This window comes from Acartia tonsa, chromosome 7 (genome assembly GCF_053477335.1).
Source record: "Acartia tonsa isolate MP-2025a chromosome 7, ASM5347733v1, whole genome shotgun sequence".
Taxonomy (NCBI): domain Eukaryota; kingdom Metazoa; phylum Arthropoda; class Copepoda; order Calanoida; family Acartiidae; genus Acartia; species Acartia tonsa.
The window spans coordinates 40487893-40510714 of NC_137266.1; the positions used below are offsets into that span (position 1 = coordinate 40487893).

The 22822-nt window shown below is 37.1% G+C and overlaps 2 protein-coding genes across 2 annotated transcripts; both read right to left on the bottom strand.

Annotated features, from left to right (window-relative positions):
* Positions 1 to 377: 377 nt before the first annotated feature.
* LOC145323745 (uncharacterized) lies at positions 378 to 8486 on the bottom strand. The gene is made up of 6 exons (XM_080166247.1): positions 8434 to 8486; positions 8017 to 8053; positions 7510 to 7603; positions 2270 to 2332; positions 1657 to 1908; positions 378 to 1155 (listed from the first exon to the last, which is right to left on the bottom strand). The coding sequence occupies exons 1-6, from the start codon at positions 8452 to 8454 to the stop codon at positions 1032 to 1034; spliced, it is 591 nt and encodes a 196-aa protein (XP_080022373.1). The 5' UTR covers positions 8455 to 8486; the 3' UTR covers positions 378 to 1031.
* A 120-nt stretch (positions 8487 to 8606) lies between these two features.
* On the bottom strand, positions 8607 to 22262 carry LOC145324551 (uncharacterized). The gene is made up of 12 exons (XM_080167133.1): positions 22108 to 22262; positions 20908 to 20974; positions 19184 to 19223; positions 17098 to 17171; positions 16776 to 16804; positions 15859 to 15948; positions 15141 to 15194; positions 14754 to 14816; positions 14085 to 14179; positions 12477 to 12563; positions 8938 to 8991; positions 8607 to 8614 (listed from the first exon to the last, which is right to left on the bottom strand). Exons 1-12 carry the CDS (start codon positions 22173 to 22175, stop codon positions 8607 to 8609), a joined length of 729 nt encoding a protein of 242 aa, XP_080023259.1. The 5' UTR covers positions 22176 to 22262.
* Between the last annotated feature and the right edge of the window lie 560 nt (positions 22263 to 22822).

Sequence of the window (22822 nt, forward strand, 5' to 3'; positions counted from 1 at the left end):
ACAATGAACAATAAATTTATATAATTAAACATCCCCTGTGATGGCAAAAAAATTCTTTATATAGATTAATAGAAAATTAGTTGAAAAGTTTGGACATTGTTTGTTTAAACCAAATAGTAACAACTTAATTAAAGTATGATGCTGTGAGTATTGGTGCAAAAAATATGACGTAACAAAAAAATTAGCCAATGAGAGGCCACTATAAATTTTACCATTGGTCAATAACGGCCTCTCATTGGCTAATTTTTTTTGTTACGTCATATTTTTTGCACCAATACTCACAGCATCTTAAAGTATCCAATGTTTTGAGTCAACGAATAAGAGGACATGTTTATAAAACTATTTTAACTTACTGTATGGAGATTATACATTTTTATGATTAAGTTTTCCTATTCTGTGACATAAAAAGTCACGAAGACGAAGAAAGTCCCTCGATGACGTCATAAAAATGATGGATGAGGAGAGGAGTAGTGGGAAAGAAAACCCCTGAAAAAGATATGGATAGTCCCTCGTTTTTATGACGTAACATGCTGATTTTTTTAGAGACTTTCTTCGTCTTCCATATAAACTTTGGGTAGTCTTTGTAATAATGTATCTTACAATTTAAGCAAAGTTAAAGTTGATTAGTGGGCAGAATTTCAATATGAAGTCCATTATGTAAGCTTCGCTCTTGTGTATACTGCCCACCTTCTTTTAAATTGTTTTATCCGTGGCATTGTGATTGGTATACCATGATAACGTGTCTGCTTGCTGTCGGAGAGGTGCCGGGTTCGATTCTGGACCACAACGTGTGATAATAGAGACGTCAAAATTGTATCTTCTGCAGTTATGTCAGGCGCGTAAATTCAATGGTAAATATATAGTGAGGGAAATGCCTTGACCCATAAACAGGCGCAAGTCATTACCAAGCACAGTTAGGACTTTCAGACAAAGGTCGTGCAATCAAAGGGTTGGTTGACTTTCGGGCGATGTTTCAAGGTGTCTAGAACCGAAAGTGACACCAAGCCACCTAGAGGTCATCATCAACATTGTCAATGTATTTCTTCATTGGTATGCAGTGATTGGAAAGCTGAGAGGTGAAAACTATTTGATGAAGGCACACGAATATTTTCTGAAGATTCGCTGTAACTTTTCAGATCCACTGACTTTGATATTCTAAAATATATAATATTTCATGTATGGTTTTACTTTTACAAATAGATTTTCCACAGATACGAAAATAAAAAAAGTGCCAAAAGAAAACATAAAAAACAACACTTAAAAAAGGAAATAATGGGGTAAGAGTAATTTTTTCCTAACGCACCTTACCCTGCGGGGCTCTATACCTGCGGTACCCCAAACCTGCGGGGCTACCATGTACCCAATAAAACATAATCTTGAAAAAAGAGCTGTTAGGTAGCTACTCATGGGTCAGGCAAATCTTGACAAGATGTTTAAAAAGCCTAGTTCTTTTAACAGTCGAGTAAATCATTCAATGACCTTTTCCACATAGATGCATAGTAATATTGATTAAATAAAAATCGTAAAAAATGCAGAAATAGCTTTAATCCATATATAGCAGCTGAGTAAATAAATTTATTTATAGGAGAGACAGACAGACAGACAGACGGACAAAGTGGATTATAGTGTAAGATAATTGCATCCAACAAAACGTACCCCTCAATAATATTAACAGTCTTTCCAACATTCATATCTTCACTGTAGGGTCTGTATTCGTTTTCGATATTCACTGTTTGGACGGATTCATTTTCATTATCATCACTATCTTCATTATTAGTATTCACAATATTGGAATGATAATTGCCAAAGCTGCTATACTCAAAATCATTAGTTCTATACGCAGAATAATCTATATTGGTGGTTTGTTGTTGGTTGTCTGATTGGCTGTAGGAAATCGGTAACACATATCTAAATAATAAACAATAATGACAACATCCATAAGTAGCAAAGCATTTTTAAAAATCATGGATATAAATACAGAAAAAAAGAATTTTAGAGTTGATGTTCAGTTGTCATAAAAATGGAGAATGCGATGCTTCAAAGAAAACCACATAAGATTTTTAAAAGATTATATTATAAGTATTTATCTTTTTATGCATGATTGAAAGACTTGATATATAAATACTTAGTGTTTATTGGTGCAGGGTATAATCATTCAAAAAATTCCAGCTGATTCTCGTAACAAAGCAGCCAAGAAAATAAAATTTCCCCCAAGCCTTTTTGAAAAAAGGCATAAAACAATCATGATAATACATTGAAAAATACTTACGTTGAAATGTTATAGGCAAGGTTTGATAATTTTGTGGCGATTCTTTCGTTCTCTTTCATCAAACTAAAATGAAAATCATATTAAGTTTACTATTGTTATAATGAGTTAATCAATAGACGCATTAATCAAAGAATTTTGTTTAATTATAAGGTTTTTAAACTTAAATAAAAGGTGAGGTTTTTCAAAATAAAAAGAATTAATATATATACTAAAAAATTGCATTAAAATTTTAATGCTTTTACTCAAATCTATTTTTGGATACATTCCTCTTATTCCTATTTTTCAATCAATATATTTCTAGACCCCGAGGTCGGCTTTAACCCTTCGGGGCCCTATTCAAATGTTGTACTATCTCTGCAGGGCTCTTCTACCCTAACCAAAAAAAGAATAAAATAAATGTTTTTCCCCCCAAAAAAAACTTTTTGTAGTTAATATGCTGTGGTATTCGGCAACCGTGAGCCATGCCTATGGCACCCCTGATCTAGGGTTCGGTGGAGGGTCAATGGCCCTCCCCCGAGTCCTGGGGAAGGGGTCTAGCGACCCCCTCCCTATGCTTAAAATTAATGATTGAATCTGTCATGTTTATTATGGTTAACTGTATTCTTAATTCTCCCCCACCCTTTTCAGGGATGGGGGATCATTATTGCCCAAACTGACCATTGTATATGTATTATGATGCTTTTATGTTATGATTATTTATTCCTATCCATGTAATTATTGTTTGTTGTATATAGCTTCAGTATCTTTTAAACCTTCAATAAAGTGACAACTGAAATAGATGTTGATCATTATCTAGTGAATGCTAGAGAAGCGTAGCTTCTCTATAGTAAGGTGTCCACGTCTGTTACACTGCCGTAATCTAATTGAACTCCGGTGTCTGCCATTTATCCTCGGCGGATACCACAACTTTGGTGACAGCTGTGTGAGATTACGGCGAACCACAAGTGTAGAGCAGACGCGCATCTGAGGCTAAGGTACTCCCAGCAGTGAATCTGGCAAAACTGACGCAAGCAACCTGAATTACCCACCCTGGACAGCAAAGTTTAACTCTGCATCCGGCAGTTGTGGAAGCGAGACAGCGAAATTTGACGAATAACCGCGAGCAGCGCTGATATCTAACGGAGAATTGAGCGCTCAAAGGGCTGAAACAGGCCTGCGGACCGGCTGAAACAAGCCAAATAAGTGTAAACGGCTGGAAATAGGCCAACTTTACTGCAAGAAATAGCAGGATCCGAACCAGTGGCGCTAGCAGGACGGGACATTCCCTGCCGCCATCAGCCGGATTTGGATCAGCGGCGCTAGCAGGACGGGACATTCCCTGCCGCCGATAGGCTGAAACATGCCACATAGCTGCAAGCTGCGAGCTAACATACGAGTGTAGTGCACCAGAACAGAGAAAAACTACGTCAACTCCAAGTATCCTGAGAGGCTACAACGCAGCCACCCATCTAGAAAAACAGATATTATGTTACATTGCAGGGATTACCACCCTGGTGTGATGGCTAAACAATAGATTTATGAGCAAAGCTTGGCAAACAAATTGTTGTGTTGTGATAAATCTAAGAATAGAACAGGCTTGGATTTATTGTGTATTGTGATAACAGCTAAAAATAGAACAGAGTTGGTAAACAAATCTGTTATGCAATTGTGATAAGGACAAAAATAGAAGCTAGATGTAATATAATAAAGACCCTGATATACAATCAAAACATCTCAAGCCCACAGCACAACAACAATACACCCCTTATTCCAAGGGAAAGGGAGGAGCCCCTCTCCATTGAAGGCAAATACAATCAGGGTGATATAATAGATAAGCCTAGGATTAAGAAGAAAAGGCACTATTACACCAGCACACAGTTACCTCCCTCCCTCACAGGGGAAACGGACGGAGTTACCCCCGTCCCCTCACGCGCTTCCCCCTTCCTACCCACACTAGACTAAGTCCGTCTGTAGTGTGGGGCTAGCGATCGGACACACAGAGCGCCATTCACGGGTAGCGCAACAGAGTGCGGAAAATATCATAAATTCAACGGACGAAGCGGACCAATGAGAGAGCGAGTTGAGGGGTGAGAGCGCGTTTTCCCCGTGTGCGCGGATTTGACGGTGCGGACGCGCGTTGCAAGGACAGGAGATTTCACGCACACACACGCACACACACACACACACACCGGAGCGGAGCTACTCCATAGCATTTAACAGGGGTATTTTTAGCAAATAAAGAATTACAAGCTTCTCTCCTTCTAGCTCTAGTGTGATAAAGGAAAACCCAATCAGTTCCTGACAGCAGTTCAGACCCTCAACATCTATCTACCCCTACCAGCCTACCCTACAACCTCAGCACCTAACTAGTGATAAGTACAGCTAAGTTATATCTTTGCAACTAAACTACCAACCTAGTGATACAAACAGTGTTGGCTGTTAGGCTAGAAAGCCTCAAGTGACAAACCATTCATTTTAGTACTGTATAACTTTGTGCCCGCCGTTGAACCGTTGACCCGATGGACCAGCAGCAAGCCCCAGGAGGTGACCAAGCCCCAGGATGGCTCCAGGATGACCCTCAGCCGGCCCCAGCCGAGTACCGCAAGCTGATGCTGAGCAATCTGCCGGAGTATAGAGGGCCGCCCAAGCAATCCTGGTCGGCACATATCCGCAGACTCGAGATGTCATGGGCGGCTTACCGCGTGCCACCTCATGATTCCCTCAACCGCCGCAACGCCCTCCTACTGTCACTGGTAGGGCAAGCGGCGGAAATGGCGTCCCATCTGTTTGGCGAGGCAGGCCAAGCCTTGACCTACGAACAGGTCAAGGCCGAGTGTGAATTGCTATTTCGCCCTGCTTTTGAATCCCAAACGCTTAAACAAGCGTTTAGGGATTACAAGCAACACTCGACAGAACCTATACAAGCGTACATATCAACTAAGTGCGCCTTGTATAGGGACGCCTACAACCATGAGGATCTTGAGTTGTTGGTGGACGAATTAAATCGTGGAATTCGTAACGCCAATGTAAAACGCCTCATGATGAACCATGAAATTACGAGTGTACCTGAGTACACTCGTAAGGCCATGTTTACCGTCACCATGGTTACTAAGCAACTGAAGGAAGGTGTGTGCTTAGTGGACTCGACCGAAGGGCTGACTGGATCTGCTTGCATCCAGTTGCCCAATATGACGAGTCGGAGCCAATGGAGATTGGCTCCTTGGCTCCGGGTCTCCACCAGATGGGGAAGGTCGCTCCAGATGACAAGGTCCCAGGTCGCTGCTTCCGCTGCCAGGGGAGAGGCCACCAAGCTCGAGACTGCCCAATGCCTGTGGAAGTTAGCCTAGAGGAGAGACGCACCCAGCCACGCCGTGACCGTTCTGCCAAGTGTGAGCGTTGCCACTATGACGGTCACACGGCGGCCGATTGTAGAGCTGACTGGGCCCAGGTAGCCAGCCGCAGGCGCACCGCCGATAAGGGTGCCCCTCCAGGGAAGCCCAGCAGAGTGGCCCACATGGAAGGGAGCGCGCCCCCAGCACCACAACAGCAAGCAGCCGCCCCCAGAGCTGCGGACCGAGCCGATGGGATGCCGCAGTTTGGGACTGTCCCAGCTAGGATCAACGTACTGGGCGGCGCGGCTGAACCCAACCGGGTTGGCCTAGGCTTCAGTCTTAACCATCTGGGGCCAGAGCTGATACAATCCAACAACATAGCCGAGCCAGAGGTGCTGAGGCCCCAGCCTTTTAGCCTCAACATGATGGAACCTGCCCGACTGAGCCTACCCAGCAAGAGTGGAGGGGCGCTGCCCAGCGTCCCTGAGACGGTGTATGGGGAGGCCCTGGCAGCCGCCGAACGAGAGAGGCAGGAGGTGCTAGCGCGTTCAGCAAGGCAGCTGTTTGGCCACAGGAGACCATGGGATAGTGTCCTACAACATTGACCGACTGGCGGAGGAAGGAGAGGCAGCCCTGGATGTCTGGGCTGGATTTAGACAAGCCATCCACGAGTGGGGAGATGGCGCAGCCATACTGTGTTTGCTGTTGTTGATCCTCAAACTGCTGGGGGACCTAACCATCATTTCCCTGGCAGCAGCACAAGGAGGAGTCCGGGCAGCCCTGAATGCGATATCACAAGTGTTCCTGTACCATCCAGCTTTGTATAGGAAAGCGCTGGCTAGAGCCAGGCTCAACCATGCCAAGTCCCGGGACTTTTCAGTGGACTGGGATGCCATTCCCATCGGCAGGGAAGCCGCCGAGGAAATGGTGTCTATGAAATCAACTGACAGCGGGCATGACCGCCCAGGTAGGCCAGGACCGCCCTCTGGCCGACCCCGCGGCCCCTCAGGAGGACAGGCCGCTGCTCAGACGATTAACCTGGCAGCCAGCGCCCCAGCCGCTGCCAACAACAACCAGCAGGCCCCACTGCTGACCGTTCCAGCAACAACTGTGCCACCAGCAAACCTGATACCTGCCGGCGCTGACCAACGTGTCCAACCCAAGCCAGCCTCTGCCTTCTACCCCACATTGGGAGCCCATCAACCCTAAGAAGACACTCACCACTAGGATTCCATTGAATCATTATCGTTTGTATATATATCTTAGCCCTAAGGAGCGGACCGAAGGCCTCAACCACTGTCGGAAGTCTGGTAGGGAAATCATCTCCCAGCCTTCCGAGGGGAGAGTTGTGGTATTCGGCAACCGTGAGCCATGCCTATGGCACCCCTGATCTAGGGTTCGGTGGAGGGTCAATGGCCCTCCCCCGAGTCCTGGGGAAGGGGTCTAGCGACCCCCTCCCTATGCTTAAAATTAATGATTGAATCTGTCATGTTTATTATGGTTAACTGTATTCTTAATTCTCCCCCACCCTTTTCAGGGATGGGGGATCATTATTGCCCAAACTGACCATTGTATATGTATTATGATGCTTTTATGTTATGATTATTTATTCCTATCCATGTAATTATTGTTTGTTGTATATAGCTTCAGTATCTTTTAAACCTTCAATAAAGTGACAACTGAAATAGATGTTGATCATTATCTAGTGAATGCTAGAGAAGCGTAGCTTCTCTATAGTAAGGTGTCCACGTCTGTTACACTGCCGTAATCTAATTGAACTCCGGTGTCTGCCATTTATCCTCGGCGGATACCACAATGCATTTAGGGGAAACCACTTATTTTTGCATAATTTTTCATTCTATTTCAAATTTTCAAGTTAGTGGAGTGTCCTTTTAATTATGAAGAGTTGAGGTATAAGAAGTTGTTTACCTATTAACCTTATCTGCCAGGAATGTAAATATATTCTTGTTGTGAAGATATCTGCAGCCTGCTTCGGAATGCAACCAAGAACAAAAATATACGCCTAGATAGATAGATACATAGATACTAGATATAGTAAGAATTTCATATTAATAGACAATGAAACAGATGAAAGATTGATTGATAAATATAAAGTTAGAGGAAGAAAAATAGATGACTAACAAACAAATAGATAGACAACTAAATTCATTGTATTCAGGAACTAGGGAATGTTATTCAGACAATTCTAAGTAAATATTTCCCTACAACTTTCTTCCCTTATTTCTCTGCTTCTTACCCACTTCCCTTCAGCTAAATAAAAAAAAGTTTTAAGCCAACTTTTTTCAACGAATGGTAAATTATTTAAAATTCATACATTAAACAAAGATGACAACATCAAAAGTAGCAAAGCGTAAATTATGAATAGACAATGACATATACGGACAAACATGAAAAAAATAATGAAATCGAACTTACTCAATTCAGCTTTAAATCCTCCTGCCATTTGTAAAATCTGAAATTAACAACAAAAACTTTAAATATATTTAAAAAGACTATTTAAAAATGGTTTTATATTCAGATTAAAGTTTTTTATATATTCAGATTCAGGTATTGAATGCCCAATCTTCAATAATTTTTAGATAACAAGGATGACGACATTCCTAAGTAGCACAAAATAATAACGGTATAAACATGGTGTAGACAAAGTGAGTTACAAAGCAGATATCCAGTTCTCATATTAAAGAAAAAAAATAGAGAGAATATGCAAAAACTCCAAGAAAATCTCTAAGCCTTAAAAACATGAAACATAAACGACATCTATGGTTCAGAACACGTTTTAATCCAGTGCAGTGGATATTAACCAGTTTAAAGCCATACTGAAAATAAATCTACCTCTGCAATGTAATAATCCATTCTTGTTCGCACTGTTGAAAATCTTACTATGAAATCTGAAATAATATTTATTTTTTTGTAATCGAATCTTCCTATTACTCTAAATCAGGGCTCGGCAGCCACCCTCAAGGCTCAGGTAAATAAACCATTTACAAATCAAATTTAAAGATCAGCTAAAGGCCTAAAGAATAAACATGATCCAAAAAAATGGCAATCCCTTTTTCAAAAAACGGGTTTTAATTTGAGGCTTACACACGTTTAACGCGCGGCTGTCGAGCCATTCTTTAAATAATTGAGTTCTCCTTTTATGGAAGCTTCACTTAGTTCCCGGTATGGTTTTAGGCTATATAATTTTAAAATTTGAGTGGTTTTAAGCTATTTTTCTTGCCACTTTCTGCTACTTTGAATACAGATTTCTAAATGCTAGAGGCGCCACCGCAAGTACCCTATAATATACTATTATTACAACACCTAAGATTTTTTTGGTAGAATATAAAATTTTACCAGGTAAAAATTCTGAAGTATCCAGATATGCTTCCAGGTATGTGTCTTCATTATCTACAAAATAAAAAGGATGACAACATCCATAAAAATGAAGCTCGAAATTGTCTCAACTGAATATGCAGAATAAAAATGTATAAGTGTAAACAAAATTGTAAGTAAATTTGTTGTAATAGGAATCAGTATTCCAAAAATGCCATGAATTGGATAATTATATAAAATAAAAATGTAGCAAAAAAGTTAAAAATTAACCTGTTTTAAATGGACGTACGGACTGGTAAGGATTATAAGAATGCCACTTTCTAAATCGCACCTTACCTTTACAGTAATTAAGTTTGAAATCGATAGAACAATTCTAACATGCCTAAATTAACGATAAGAGCTCTTACGGACGGACGTATGAATCCACACTAATTATAGAAAATCGTCGCTTTTAATAATAGTTAATCTTTATATGACCTTTTACTACTCTAACTCCTCCTTCACACCCCTCCTTAACCGAACTTTAGATTTAAAAAATTTTCCAAACATTTGGACAATTGGACGTTCAAATAGGACCTAGTGGTAGTTAGAATCAGTTGAGAACAAAATCCCAGCCGTTCCTTCTTGCCAGATATCCCCATTTTAAGATTTTAAGTAAAATTACACTAAATATCCAAATAAAAACTTAAATCTTCTTTCTATTTTTTAGTATAATTTTAGTGAGACAGCCCCAAAACAGAGTATCTTTGCTCCTGTGGCCAAACTGACTGCCTGGAGTCCCTAACAGAGAGTGCCTTCATGTGTTAACACAAGTAGGGATTCGAACCCATTCCCAAAACTAACCAAGGTGTAATAGCTGTGTATTACAGCATGAGGTCAGTATTTTCACCACTGACAGATGGAAGGCAAGGTCAATCCTAACCAGAAACCCGATCATTCACCCACAGGCCCCAGTGGAGCACCTTGGAGGTCTGCACCACATGTTTTCTGGGGTGTTGTTCACATGCACCCAAGGATTGGGCAGGTTGAGACCCAATGGTGCCCTCAGGCTCCCATTAACCCTGCCTTTTGGGCCAAGCTCAGAGTGATATCACACACCTGGCGTGTGCCCTGTCCATGAGATGCCCCCTGCGAATCACAGATCAGCACAGCTGCCATGGAAGGATAGCTGCAGGTAGTGGGCCGCATACCTTCACTCAAGATGCAAGTTAGCCATATTCTGATCTTGATCCTTCAGGAGATCATGGTAGTGTGCATCTTAAACTATGCCCTGAGCCTGGGAGGGTTCTTTCTGAGGAAGTTGGGGACACCATAACTGTTTGACAAACCCGAGCTGATGGTATGGATCAATAGGGAGAGAAGCCATGGTCGCCCCCACTCACATTAAGCAAGTGGTCCTAGCCCTGCCAACCCTGGGGAAGGCCCAGGGTCCCTCCCACAACCAGCAGCTGAAGACAAGAAACACTCTAGTCATACAATCAACTGTCTGGCCAGGGCAGCTTTCATGAAGCCACAGCCCTTGTCCCCATCAAATTTCATGAGGTCATTTTAGAGCTGACCAAGATGCTCCCCTGCCAATTATAGATCAGCACAGCCGCCATGGAAGGGTAGCTGCAGGTGATAGGCCGCATACCTTCGATCAAGATGCAAGTTAGCACTACCCAGATCTTGATCCTCCAGGAGACATGGTGGTGTGAATTTTGAACTATGCCCTGAACCTGGGAGGGTTCTTTCTCAGGGAGTTGGGGACACAGTTACTGTTTGAAACTATCCATGGTGGAATAGCTGTATATTACATTATTACCATCAGCTTGAGTTTGTCAAACAGTTATGGTGTCCCCAACTCCCTCAGAAAGAACCCTCCCAGACTCAGGTCATAGTTTAAGATGCACACTACCATGATCGCCTAGAGGATCAAGATCAGAATAAGGCTAACTTGCATCTTGAGTGAAGGTATGCGGCCCACCACCTGCAGCTATCCTTCCATGGCAGCTGTGCTGATCTGTGATTGGCAGGGGGCATCTCACAGACCATTTCAGGGGCCAGGTGTGTGACATTATTCTAAGCTTGGCATAAATGGCAGAGTTAATGGGAGTCTGAGGGCACCATTAGGTCTCAAACTGCCCAATTCATGGGTGCAGGTGAACAACACCCCAGAAAACATGTGGTGCAGACCTCCAAGGTGCTCCACTGGTGCCTGTGGGTGAATGATCCTGTTTCTTATTAGAATAGGCCTTGCCCTCCATCTGTCAGTGGTGAAAATACTGACCTTATGCTGTAATACACAGCTATTACACCTTGGTTAGTTTTGGGAATGGGTTCGAATCCCTACTTGTGTTAACACATAAAGGCACTCTCTGTTAGGGACTACAGGCAGTCAGTTTGGCCACAGGAGCAAAGATACTCTGATTTGGGGCTGTCTCACTAAAATTATACTAAAAATTTAAAGAAGATTTAAGTTTTTATTTGGATATTTAGTGTAATTTTACTTAAAATCTTAAAATGGGGATATCTGGCAAGAAGGAACGGCTGGGATTTTGTTCTCAACTGATTCTAACTACCACTAGGTCCTATTTGAACGCCCAATTGTCCAAATGTTTGGAAAATTTTTTTAATCTAAAGTTCGGTTAAGGAGGGGTGTGCCTTAGTTCTAAGAGATCTAAGTCCCCTAGTATATCGCTCATTGAACTAAATGTTCTGCTCATTCATTACCCAAGGATATTTGGTAATACTAAACAGACAATCAACCCTTTGATTGCATGATCTTTGTCTGGAATTTCTAACTATGCATGGTATTTTGTTGGACCTGTTTTCTAACCCCCAATTAGAACTCTTAATGTCAATTTCTTAATATAACAGCAGTAAGTACCATTTTTAACGTATTAAATATATCGCAGTGTGGTCCTGACTCCAACCAGACACCTCTTTGAATGGTAGTGGAAATGCTATCATTTACACTAATGCTGTGAATTTAAATAACTTTGACGAAAAGATGCTCTATAAATGAATTACCTTGTAGTTTACTATCGGTCCTACTATGTACATATATTGTATAGGTACTCAATAAATGACTTCCAATGTATTTATCTTACTATCTCTCTCAGTCCTACCATGACTTACCATGTATCTTACTATCTCTCCCAGTCCTACCATGACTTACCATGTATCTTACTATCTCTCTCAGTCCTACTATGACTTACCATGTATCTTACGATCTCTCCCAGTCCTACCATGACTTACCATGTATCTTACTATCTCTCTCAGTTTTACCATGACTTACCATGTATCTTACTATCTCTCTCAGTCCTACCATGACTTACCATGTATCTTACTATCTCTCTCAGTCCTACCATGACTTACCATGTATCTTACTATTTCTCTCAGTCCTACCATGACTTACCTTGTATCTTACTATCTTTCTCAGTCCTACCATGACTTACCATGTATCTTACTATCTCTCTCAGTCCTACTATGACTTACCATGTATCTTACTATCTCTCTCAGTCCTACCATGACTTACCATGTATCTTACTATCTCTCTCAGTCCTACCATGACTTACCTTGTATCTTACTATCTCTCTCAGTCCTCCCATGACTGTCGTGGCTTTCATCCAAAATTTCATCATATGACCTGCCACGATTTGTTCCTGAAAAAAATAAAGCAAATAATTAAGTAAATGTCTGATTTTTGTTAAATACTCTTTATTTGTGAAAATCTAAAAAAAGTAGAAACTCACACCTTTTTGCTCTGAATTTTCAAGGTATTAATATCAAAATTCGACAAATATTATTTGAGGCGAAAGATCAATTTCGAGTCCATTTACCTAATTTTGAACCAATGATAAATATATAATCCCCTCATCCCCGCGAATCATAGCGGTTTTTTAAAATTTTTAAAACAACGTTGATGCAAACTCTCTAATATCACTTTTCCAAACCACAAACACTCTTATTTTCTTCTAGGAGGGAGGGGTTATTAGTCCACTGCATGTTTGAAGGAATATTACCTCTTTTTATAATAACTGTCTCCTTTCTAATTGAATGTCCCATAAAGGAAAATTTATGAAAATTCTCTTGATATCAATGTCAAAGACTCAAGACTGTTTTACAAATCAGCAAAATAAACCCTTGTCTGTCTGCCTGTTTTAGAGTAAGATATCTTGAATGGCTGAATTGGTAGATTTTTGGATCTATTCATTATCCTGTTCCCCTTTCCCCCGAAATATTTTTTGGGGGGGATGCAAATCAACTTGTTTGAGGAAAGAAAAAAAAGAGGTCTAACATATTTTGATTTTAAATGGATTCTTTTAAATAATTTAGCTGTGTTTAAGAAACATCTTTTTTATTGATATAAAGTTCTTATTATATCATATCATATAATTTGGATTCTAGGTTATTTCAAGAAAGGATATAATAAAGGTTTATCTTTTGATATAAAGGTAGAAGTGCAAAAGCTACGTTTTTACAATTACAGTATGGCCAAAAAAGAAGTACAGAGCTGGATCTTTAAATCATTTTAGTGGTGAGCCAGATCGGGGTGAGCCAACTTTCCACCAATGAGAGCACAGCATTTTATAAAATGCCGCGCTGTGATTTGCTGAAATTCGGCGCACCCCGATCTGGCTCACCACTAAAATGATTTAAAGATCCAGCTTAGTTTAGCATAGAAGCCCCCTATGCCCCTTATTATGAAAATATATTTAGCATAAGGTTAGGTTCGGCAGTCCCGCAGGGTCAGGGCACCGCCAGTAGAAGCTCAGCAGGATTAGGGGTAATGCATACCCCACCCCCATTATATTCAATATATTTCAAAATTAAGGGAGAGTGGGTTTCAGTATTCGATTGGCACTGAATATTTAGTATACTAAACTGTGAAAACTGATGTAAACTACTAAAATTAAATATTTCATCAATCTATAAGTTAAAGTTTGTTTAAAAGATTTCTAGTTGTATAAGTTACCATCATTTTTTTCAAAACTTATTTATCAGTTTTAATGACATGGTCCTTTAAGTAAATAATTACATGGAAATAAAATTTAATATAATTTAAATTCTATAATTTAACCTTTAAGAATTACAAAATTTAAAAATGTATAAATTTTAAATTCCTTCAACTTTAATTTAAAAACAACCAAAAAAATAAATTGATAAGATATAAATCTACTTACTTTTAAACCGAAAGCATTTCGGACGAAGAATATTGAAGAATATATATCCAACATTTGCTATATGCTGATCTATCGTTGCGTTTAATAAACAATTCCTACAAATAAAATAGAATAATGATCAAAACTAAAATTCACGAAACCTATCAATTAAGGAAAAAAATATGCAAAACATGGATTTTATATGACTACATTTTTCAGCCCCTTGTAGAATAGCATAAAACCTTGCCAGAACAAATGTTTAATACGAACGATAAGTTCAACCGTTTACGAGGATCTGGTGGAAATATGTGCGTGCGTAAAGTCAGATTTTCATTTTGAAATAAAAAGGTTTTATCAAATATTTTGCTAATATCAAACCTGCAAGAAACCAAAGTGTGTAAGTTACAGGGAGGGAAATTTATAGAATTTTGATTAATTGATTCATTTAGTTGAGTTTCCAAACGTTTTAACCACCAATTGTTATCTACAGAAGGGATACTTTTGTGTATCATCATTGGGGAGTAAAATCAATTTTACGGCCATTGTCTTATCCCTTTAGATCCATGGTAAATTTACATAAAAATTTACAGAAGCGCAAAAGCATCTACAGCCTAGCAGTCAAAGGTAGACCATTAAAAAGACATATGTAAATTATAGAGTTGCCCCGCTACTTAAAAAAATAAAATTTACCTAAAAATGGAATCACAGTCGCAATGAGAAACTGTAATAGGACTCAAGTTACACAATCCATACCTAATGATAGTATTTTTTTATTGCTTAGTTGGTTGGTTAGCCACTGCGGGATGGAGCCGTTCCATTATTAATAATAATCATCAGAAATTAAGTAATTCCATTGTCTTGTAAGTTTAAAAATTCTGAGGCCAGAATAGGCTGCGTCCATAGATATTGCTTAGTATCAAAGACAGCTTTCCGCGGATATTAAAATAGAAAAATATAAGATTTTTGGTCAAATTAAAAAACTTCTGTAGATAAAAGAATGAAATTCAATTTTTAATCGTTCACGTACTCAGGCCTCTAGAGATGCAGCCGCTAGTAGAGGATAAATGGACAACTCACCTACATTCTCCAAATTCTAAATGTTTTGAACAGTTATCATGTTCTTTACAACAACTAAAATAAAGAAAGTTATATAAAAATCCCTTAAATAATGATAATTGGTTTAAGTCTTGATGGAGTTGGAAAGGAGGCGTCAGATCCCCCCCAAAATTAATTCTATCTTATTTGATTATTTTACAATAAAGCTTTATCATTAGATAAATATCAAAATCAAATGATGAAGGTTCCGAGTATGATTCTATACTAAATTTTAGATAAGAGTGTAATAAAGAGTCATTGCCAGGCTATTTGAGGTTATAAGTTAATCTATTTGCCAACCAAATTAGATCATCATAAACATATTGTACCAATTCATCAAAATTATTCTAGGCTCGCATAAGATTAAGGGTTTCCTTAGACTTACATCTAGATATAAAGAAACCCTATGTAAGATGTACCAACCTATATATTATTACTTGTGTGTTGGACCAGATTTTAATGAATAAAGTGATACCCCACATCCATCCCATCATACTGGATAAACGAACTGACAAATAAATGAGGTGTCCATATTAACAACATAAATTGAAAATAAATTTTCCCCTGTCAGTATATCTATGTATTATAAATGGTCATGGGAAGACATTTCGTAGGCATAGAAATTTCGTAAGCATAGATTTTACATCGTGATTAAAGATATTTAAATAAATATCAACAGTAAGTTGCCATTTTCCTGTACCTGTCCAGTGACTCGAGCCTGCCCACAGCCCCAAACTCGCCATCCTCTGTCCTGCCCTTGCCACACCAGAAAGTTCCCGGATATATCCCACTTAGTGTTAAAGTTACTTTTTTCAATTTCTTTGATTGACAACAATTTACAGAATTAAAAAAAAAGATTTATATAGAGCAATAATAAAGTTGTAACAATATTTCCAAATAAAAAGAAAGAAGATATGATATGCTAACACAGACTAAATTACCAATGGCAGGCTAGTATACATTTTAATTGATAATTGGTAGGTCAGAATGGCGTCATTTTATAGGCACTATAAAAAACTTCAAAAAGAAAATCTTTAGCAAGACATTTTAAACATCTTATGGCAAAATTAATCAATTATTTAAGCTGTAACTTTATGTAGGATATGAATGAGGTTTTCTAGGTCGAAATTATGTATAAGATACGATCGATCATTGGAGGGTCATACGAACATACTTTCATCATAAGTAGCTGCGCTATTTAAAAAGGAATTTTGTCTAGTATTTCTTTTTAAAATTTTTGGTGCTTTCCTCAAAGCGCCTGTCAATCACAGAACCCCTCTCTCATTAATTTGGAATAAATTGAAAATAAGGAGAGCGGGCCATTTTTTTTCATGCTTTACCCGTGTGGTGTTCTAACCCATTAGTAACCCTGTATCCAAAATAACCTAACCTAACCTGGTCTAAAAAAGAAATACTCGAAATATTACCCCACCCTAACCGGGATGAAATAGCATTATTTACTAATTTAAATGTTATTGTTGAAACAGATTTTTAAGTTATTATTTACAATCTTTTTCAAAATATAGGGGGGGGGGTTGTGCTTGAATAGGCAGTTTAGGAATTTATGATCACCATACAGGTCTGTTTGTAACAGTATTAAAAAGTAATTTCTTTTGCCTGAAATAATTGACAGACCTCTTAACTCTCTAAAATAAAACAAATAAATATATTTATCCTTATAATAAAGTAAAAGAATTTCTGTTTGTGTGTGTCTGTATGTGTGTATTAATATATTTCGCTAACCGCTGAACTGATATGGTTTTTCTTTACAGGATAACTTCTCATAAGTCCTGGGAAGGTTTATAACTATTTTGGGGTTGGGTACCAATACCCTCCCAAGAGTACATAACTAACCCCATCTATCGGAGAATTTTTTTGGTAAAGAACTGATCGTAAATCAAGGATATTTCTATTTATTTAAATCATGAAAAAAACTTACTTTTGTATAATCTCCAACAAAAAGGCTTCTGCTTTCTTTCAGAAGATTACAAAATTTCTCAAATAAAAAGAAACCTAAAAAGAATAAGAATTATTTAAATTTTCAGGGAAGGAAGGGGGTGTAAGGGTTGTGACAACCCCCTAAAAAGAAATTTGGAAGGACTGTCTTATTTTTTTTCACTTCTTCAAGACAAATACTCCCCCCCCCCACTCTTCCCCCCCTACCTCCCACATTTAAATCTCTTTTCCCACATTTGCTTATTTTCTTAACAAAATAAGATTGCTCAAATTATGAAAAACCATGATTGTATTGAAATGTAAAAAGAGCAGGTGATTAAAGTCCCTCAACAGATTTTGACACCATACGATAGAATAGCCAATGAGAGGCCAGTATATACTGTAATTGACCAATGATAAAATTTATGCTGGCCTCTCATTGGTTATTTTATCGTATGACGTCATAATCTGTTGGGGGACCTTAATCATCTTAAAAAAAGAGCGATGTACTTTGCTAAAAATTATAAAATCTGTTAACTAGAATTATTTTTTATCATTTGACATGCCCAAACTCCTGATAAGCATAATGAAAAAAGAGATTGAGTTAAAAGATCTTGATTTAATTAAGTTTTGAAAATGGATTTTTAATTTGAATAGAGGAGGAGGAGAAGAGAAGAAAAATATTTCTTTTCAGCATTATAATGAGGTTGTTCATTCAATAAAGATAGTTTCCAAAGAGATAAAGTATTAGGATGTATCTTTCTGTTTGTTTGTGTGTGTTCTTCTGATGACTTATCCATTTTAGAGAAGCTTAAAATAGGCAAAGGGATGGTTTTGGGCTATCTTATTTTTAAACGCAAGTATTTTGGGTGTTTTTTGTTATTATTCTATACACTCTCCTCTAATTCAACTGGAGCCACTAGATTCTAGTGGCGCAACCAGTAGCTTGAATTATAGAATTCGAGAACCCTCCCCATCCTTATTTTGAAATTAATCTTAAATAAGCGAGTGGGTGTATTGCATTCTTGTGTTAGTGTTGATCATAGGATAAGTTAGGTTAGGTTTTATAGATTAAATGGTTACAACGTAGGGTTATAGCCGGGTTTCCGTGCTTATTAGACTAAATGAGAGAAAGCAGCTATTTCTATAAATGTCCTCAATCTATGGTTTTACATTAGAGTAAAACACTAGAGGGAGAAAGGGTTAAATAAATGTATCTCCCCATCGCAACCACCTTGCGTAACCTTTCTATTGGGTCATTGAAAATCAACCGATGATGTCGCTTATATTAACACAGCCAAGTAGCAGAAAATAATTTAGAAGCAGACGAAAGAGGTCTTTAAAAAATGAATTGATGTAGTTGTCTATATATACATCTATATACTATAGATCTGTTGGTTTTACAGAAACACCAACATCGTAAAAGAAGACTAAAAAATATTTGGACTTGACATAGAAATTAATTAGAAGCTCAGCAATTTAATTATTACTTTTAATTATCATTACATTAATTTGAAAACATATTTTTGTCATAAAATTGTGCAAAGTAGTAGATTACAAAATAAATACAATAATTCTGGAATACAGAATATAGAGTGACAACTTCAAAAGGCAGCGAAGCACAAAAAAATCATGGATGGACAAAAGACAAAGATATTTGTTGATCAGATTTAATGGGTCAATAAAAGAAAAAGAGAAAATAATCACGAAACCTTACATAAATATTTACATGTTTCGTACACACACAAAATACAGCAGTCTATCTTTAATAGTAGCCGATAAAATCATATTTCCCCCATAGTGTTCCAAACACAAGGACAGACGTGCAAAAGATAATAATAGTTATTTATCGTTTCGTATTATAAACAGCTTTCCGCGGATATTAAATGTAAAATTATAAGATTATAACCAGTTTTGTTAGGCCGAAGGATTTTAAGGCCCAGGCTAATCTTCATTTTATAATTTTTATTGTAATATTAGTAGAACACTGGATAAAATACGATACGTTACATTATATTTTCGATTAATTAGAACCGGTTCTAATCCAGCGGAAATTAATCGGTTTCGGAGCCATACTGGGAAACCCTTACCTTTGGATGGCAACTGAATAATTGAATCACTTGATAAAACCTAAAAAAATAAAATTAGATAAAAAATTAAGAAGGACAGTTATGTCAAATCCAAAGTATGATAAAATAACAACAAGAAAGGCAAAATCCAAAAGTAGCGAAATACAAAAAAGCTCATTGATAGACAAACGGACAAAATGCGATAAATAGAGAAAGATACTTAGTAGAAAATCACGAAACCTTCATAATAATATATAATGTCTTAAGTAGAATGCAAGAACAAGGTATAACCAACAATAAGTGTTGCCCCCTAACGACAGCAGAAAATCTCATTTAGTTTTCGTGATTTTTTCGAACTAATTTCGTTGTTGGTATAAGCTACTTAGAATGACCGTCTCCAGTAGCAGACGAGAAAATCACATTTCCCCTGTAGTGTTACGGACAGACGGACAGACAAAATGAAACAATAAGTAGTTTCTCTATTTTAATTCTTTTAATAAAAATTCTCTATGTAAATTCTTATATTTTAAAAATAATTCCAAAATAGTTTGAGTCGGTTCTCTAAACTCTATTTTCAAATATGGAATTTTCTAAAGTTATTTTAATTGAAAATGTTTCAGTGTCGGCAGAGATAAGAATTTGTTTTCTCGTATTTATTCGAATCCGGTGGATAGGAACCGGTTCTCATCCACACGAAAAAACTATGTCTAGCATCGTATTATATCCAGTTTTGTACTATTCTCGTATTCATTCGAATCCGGTGCAGTGGATAGGAACCGGTTCTCATCCATACGAAAAAACTATGTCTAGCATCGTATTATATCCAGCTTTCTACGAATATAAAAATGTACAATCATAAGATTAAAACCAGTTTTTTTAGCCGGTGCCTTCGGCACCTCGGGGCTAAAAAAACTAGTTTTAATCTTATAATTGTACATTCTATATCCGCGGAAAGCCGTTTATAATACGATGCGAGAAAAAACTATTCTATAAATACATATTTTTCCAGTATGGCTTTGAAACTTATCCGCTAGAACCGGTTCTCAGCCATACTTAAAAATCATGTGTAAAATATCCACAAATATTCAAAATAAAGTCACAAGATTAATACAAGTTTTAATCTTATGATTTTTCATTTTAAAATCCGCGGAAATCTGTCTATAATACGATGCGATGAATAACTATTACAAAAGTGTAATATTTGATATTTTTTGGCCGGTACTTATTGCAAATAAAAAAGTTTAAAAATCAAACCGCCGGCGATTGGAATACATATGTAAATCTAAAAAATTCATAGTAATTTGTTAAAAAATAACTTTTCCCCAATGCCTCAAGATAAAGTTTATTTCATCAAAAAGTTGATTTACTTTTAGATGTTTAAGCAGAAATCTCAAAATGTTAGTTATATATGGCACTGAAAATTGACAAACAAAAGATAAAGTAGCAACGCTACAAAATAATGTAAATTTCGGTGCTTTCCCCCCAAAGTATCTATCGAGCACTGAACCCCCAAACCATTAGTTTAAAATACATTAGAAACAAGGGATTTTTCCGCTATGCCTAACCCATTGGGGCCAATACATAAGGTGAAACCTAATCTAACCTACCCTAAAGAAATAGACAAAGAATAAAGCAAACCCTCCCCCTATTACCTTTTATTTTTTTAATAAGGGGGGGGCGGGGGGGGGGAGAAAGCGCTTAACAGAAACTTTGAGGGAAACCAACTAAATTTAAAATTTTGTTACCTTTTCAGCTACCACACTAGAGCAAATATTTTCTGAGATCTTCAGAAAATCATTGGTATTCTCCTTCCTAAAAAAATTAAATTATTTTTTATAATAACATAGATGCAGGGATCTAAAGGGATAAGACCATGGCCGATGAATTGATGTATATCCAAAGTGATAATACACAAAATTACCCAGTCCGAAGATTGCTATTATAGTGGTTGAAACGTTTAGATATTCAACTTAATGAAAGAACTAATCAAAATTCTATAAAAGTCGCTAAAGTTAGGCCAACGAATAATAAAATAGGGTAATAAACAGTCCAATGTTCCATCTCTCCTTGCAAAAATAAAAATATTTGCAAGTAGCTAAAACTATAAATGAAAAGAAACATGACTAAACTGCTGTTAGAACTAAACAGATGAGTGGGTAGAGTAAATCTAACTGATTTTATGTCAGAAGAATCTACAAAAGATATTTCTGAAGCCAATTTTATATGGAAATATAGATTTCTCATATTTGAATAAAATCTCCTTTTCAGGTTTAATAACTGTTCACTGTAATCTTTTAATTACTAGATTTCTTTTTCCCTCCGTAAATTAGCCTTCCCTGTCCCTATCTTGAACCTTTTCTTTAAACAAGGATGACAACATCCATAAGTAGCGAAGCTCAAAAATTATGAATGAATATTGGGAAAAAATCACGCCTTGAACCTTTTCTTCAAACAAGGATGACAACATCCATAAGTAGCGAAGCTCAAAAATTATGAATGTATATTGGGAAAAAATCACGCAACCTTTTAAATCTTGAAAACTAAAAAATCTCAAAATCGATCTAGCACCTCAATTAAAAACATTTTTTTATGAAACTTGATGGAAATATGTATAATATGAGCATATTCAATCCCTGATAATTTCAGCCGTCAGTCCTGAATAGGAATCGAGAAAATCAAGAAAACCTAAAAATCTAGGAGTCTATCTAGCACCCCAATTAATAGATCAATCCTATCAAAACTTCGTAAAAATAGGTAGAATGTAATTAATTAATCCCAGAAGACCATGGCTAACAAAAAATTGTATCAATTTTAAGATTATTATTTTTCTACTTGTGAAAAATTTCTGTAATATAATGCTTTATGTGATTTTTCAGTATGACTGAAACCGGTTCTAACCAAGCGGATATCAATCGGTTTCGAAGCGATACTGGAAAAATATTTACCTTATGATTAGATAACTCTTGACTAGACTAGTAGCACACAATACAAAATAACAAATATTTATTTTCATTTTTAATCACTAAAAATTAACTTAGATATTGAAAAAATTATTTTTTTTTCAGGCAGACAGACGACAGAAAATGGGGTTGATGTTGACCCAAAGAATTGTTGAAGAAAGTGGTTTCACTTCCTAAAGACAAAATAATAAATTTTATTATAATCACAAGGTTGCCAAATTTAAAAATTTAATATTTGTCTTTTTTAAATTTTGAGAAGCGCAGCTTCTCTATAGTATTTGTGTGTATGTACGTTCATAAAGTGTCAATGGTACCTGTATCATCTTAACGTTAATCGTATGGCATGGCTACTCTATATATGTATATATTTCTTTTTTGTATGTCTTATCCCTATAAAATCCCTTAAAAATGTTTACTGTCTCGTTTTAATAAATAAGATTCACGTTACCTTTTAGTTTACTTTTCTGTGTTATTTGCAAAGGATATCTAATATCACCTCGAGAGAGATTATTTAGACCTTTGACACGTATATTAATTTTTTGTCTTATGTGGATATTATTAACCTTGTTATTATACTGTAATTAATTAATCATGATCAATTTTACTGCTTGTTTGTGATCATTCATGTCATACATGTATGTCTATTTTACTATGTGTCATAAAATAAATATTTCATTTCTCTATGCATCTCTCTCTCTAT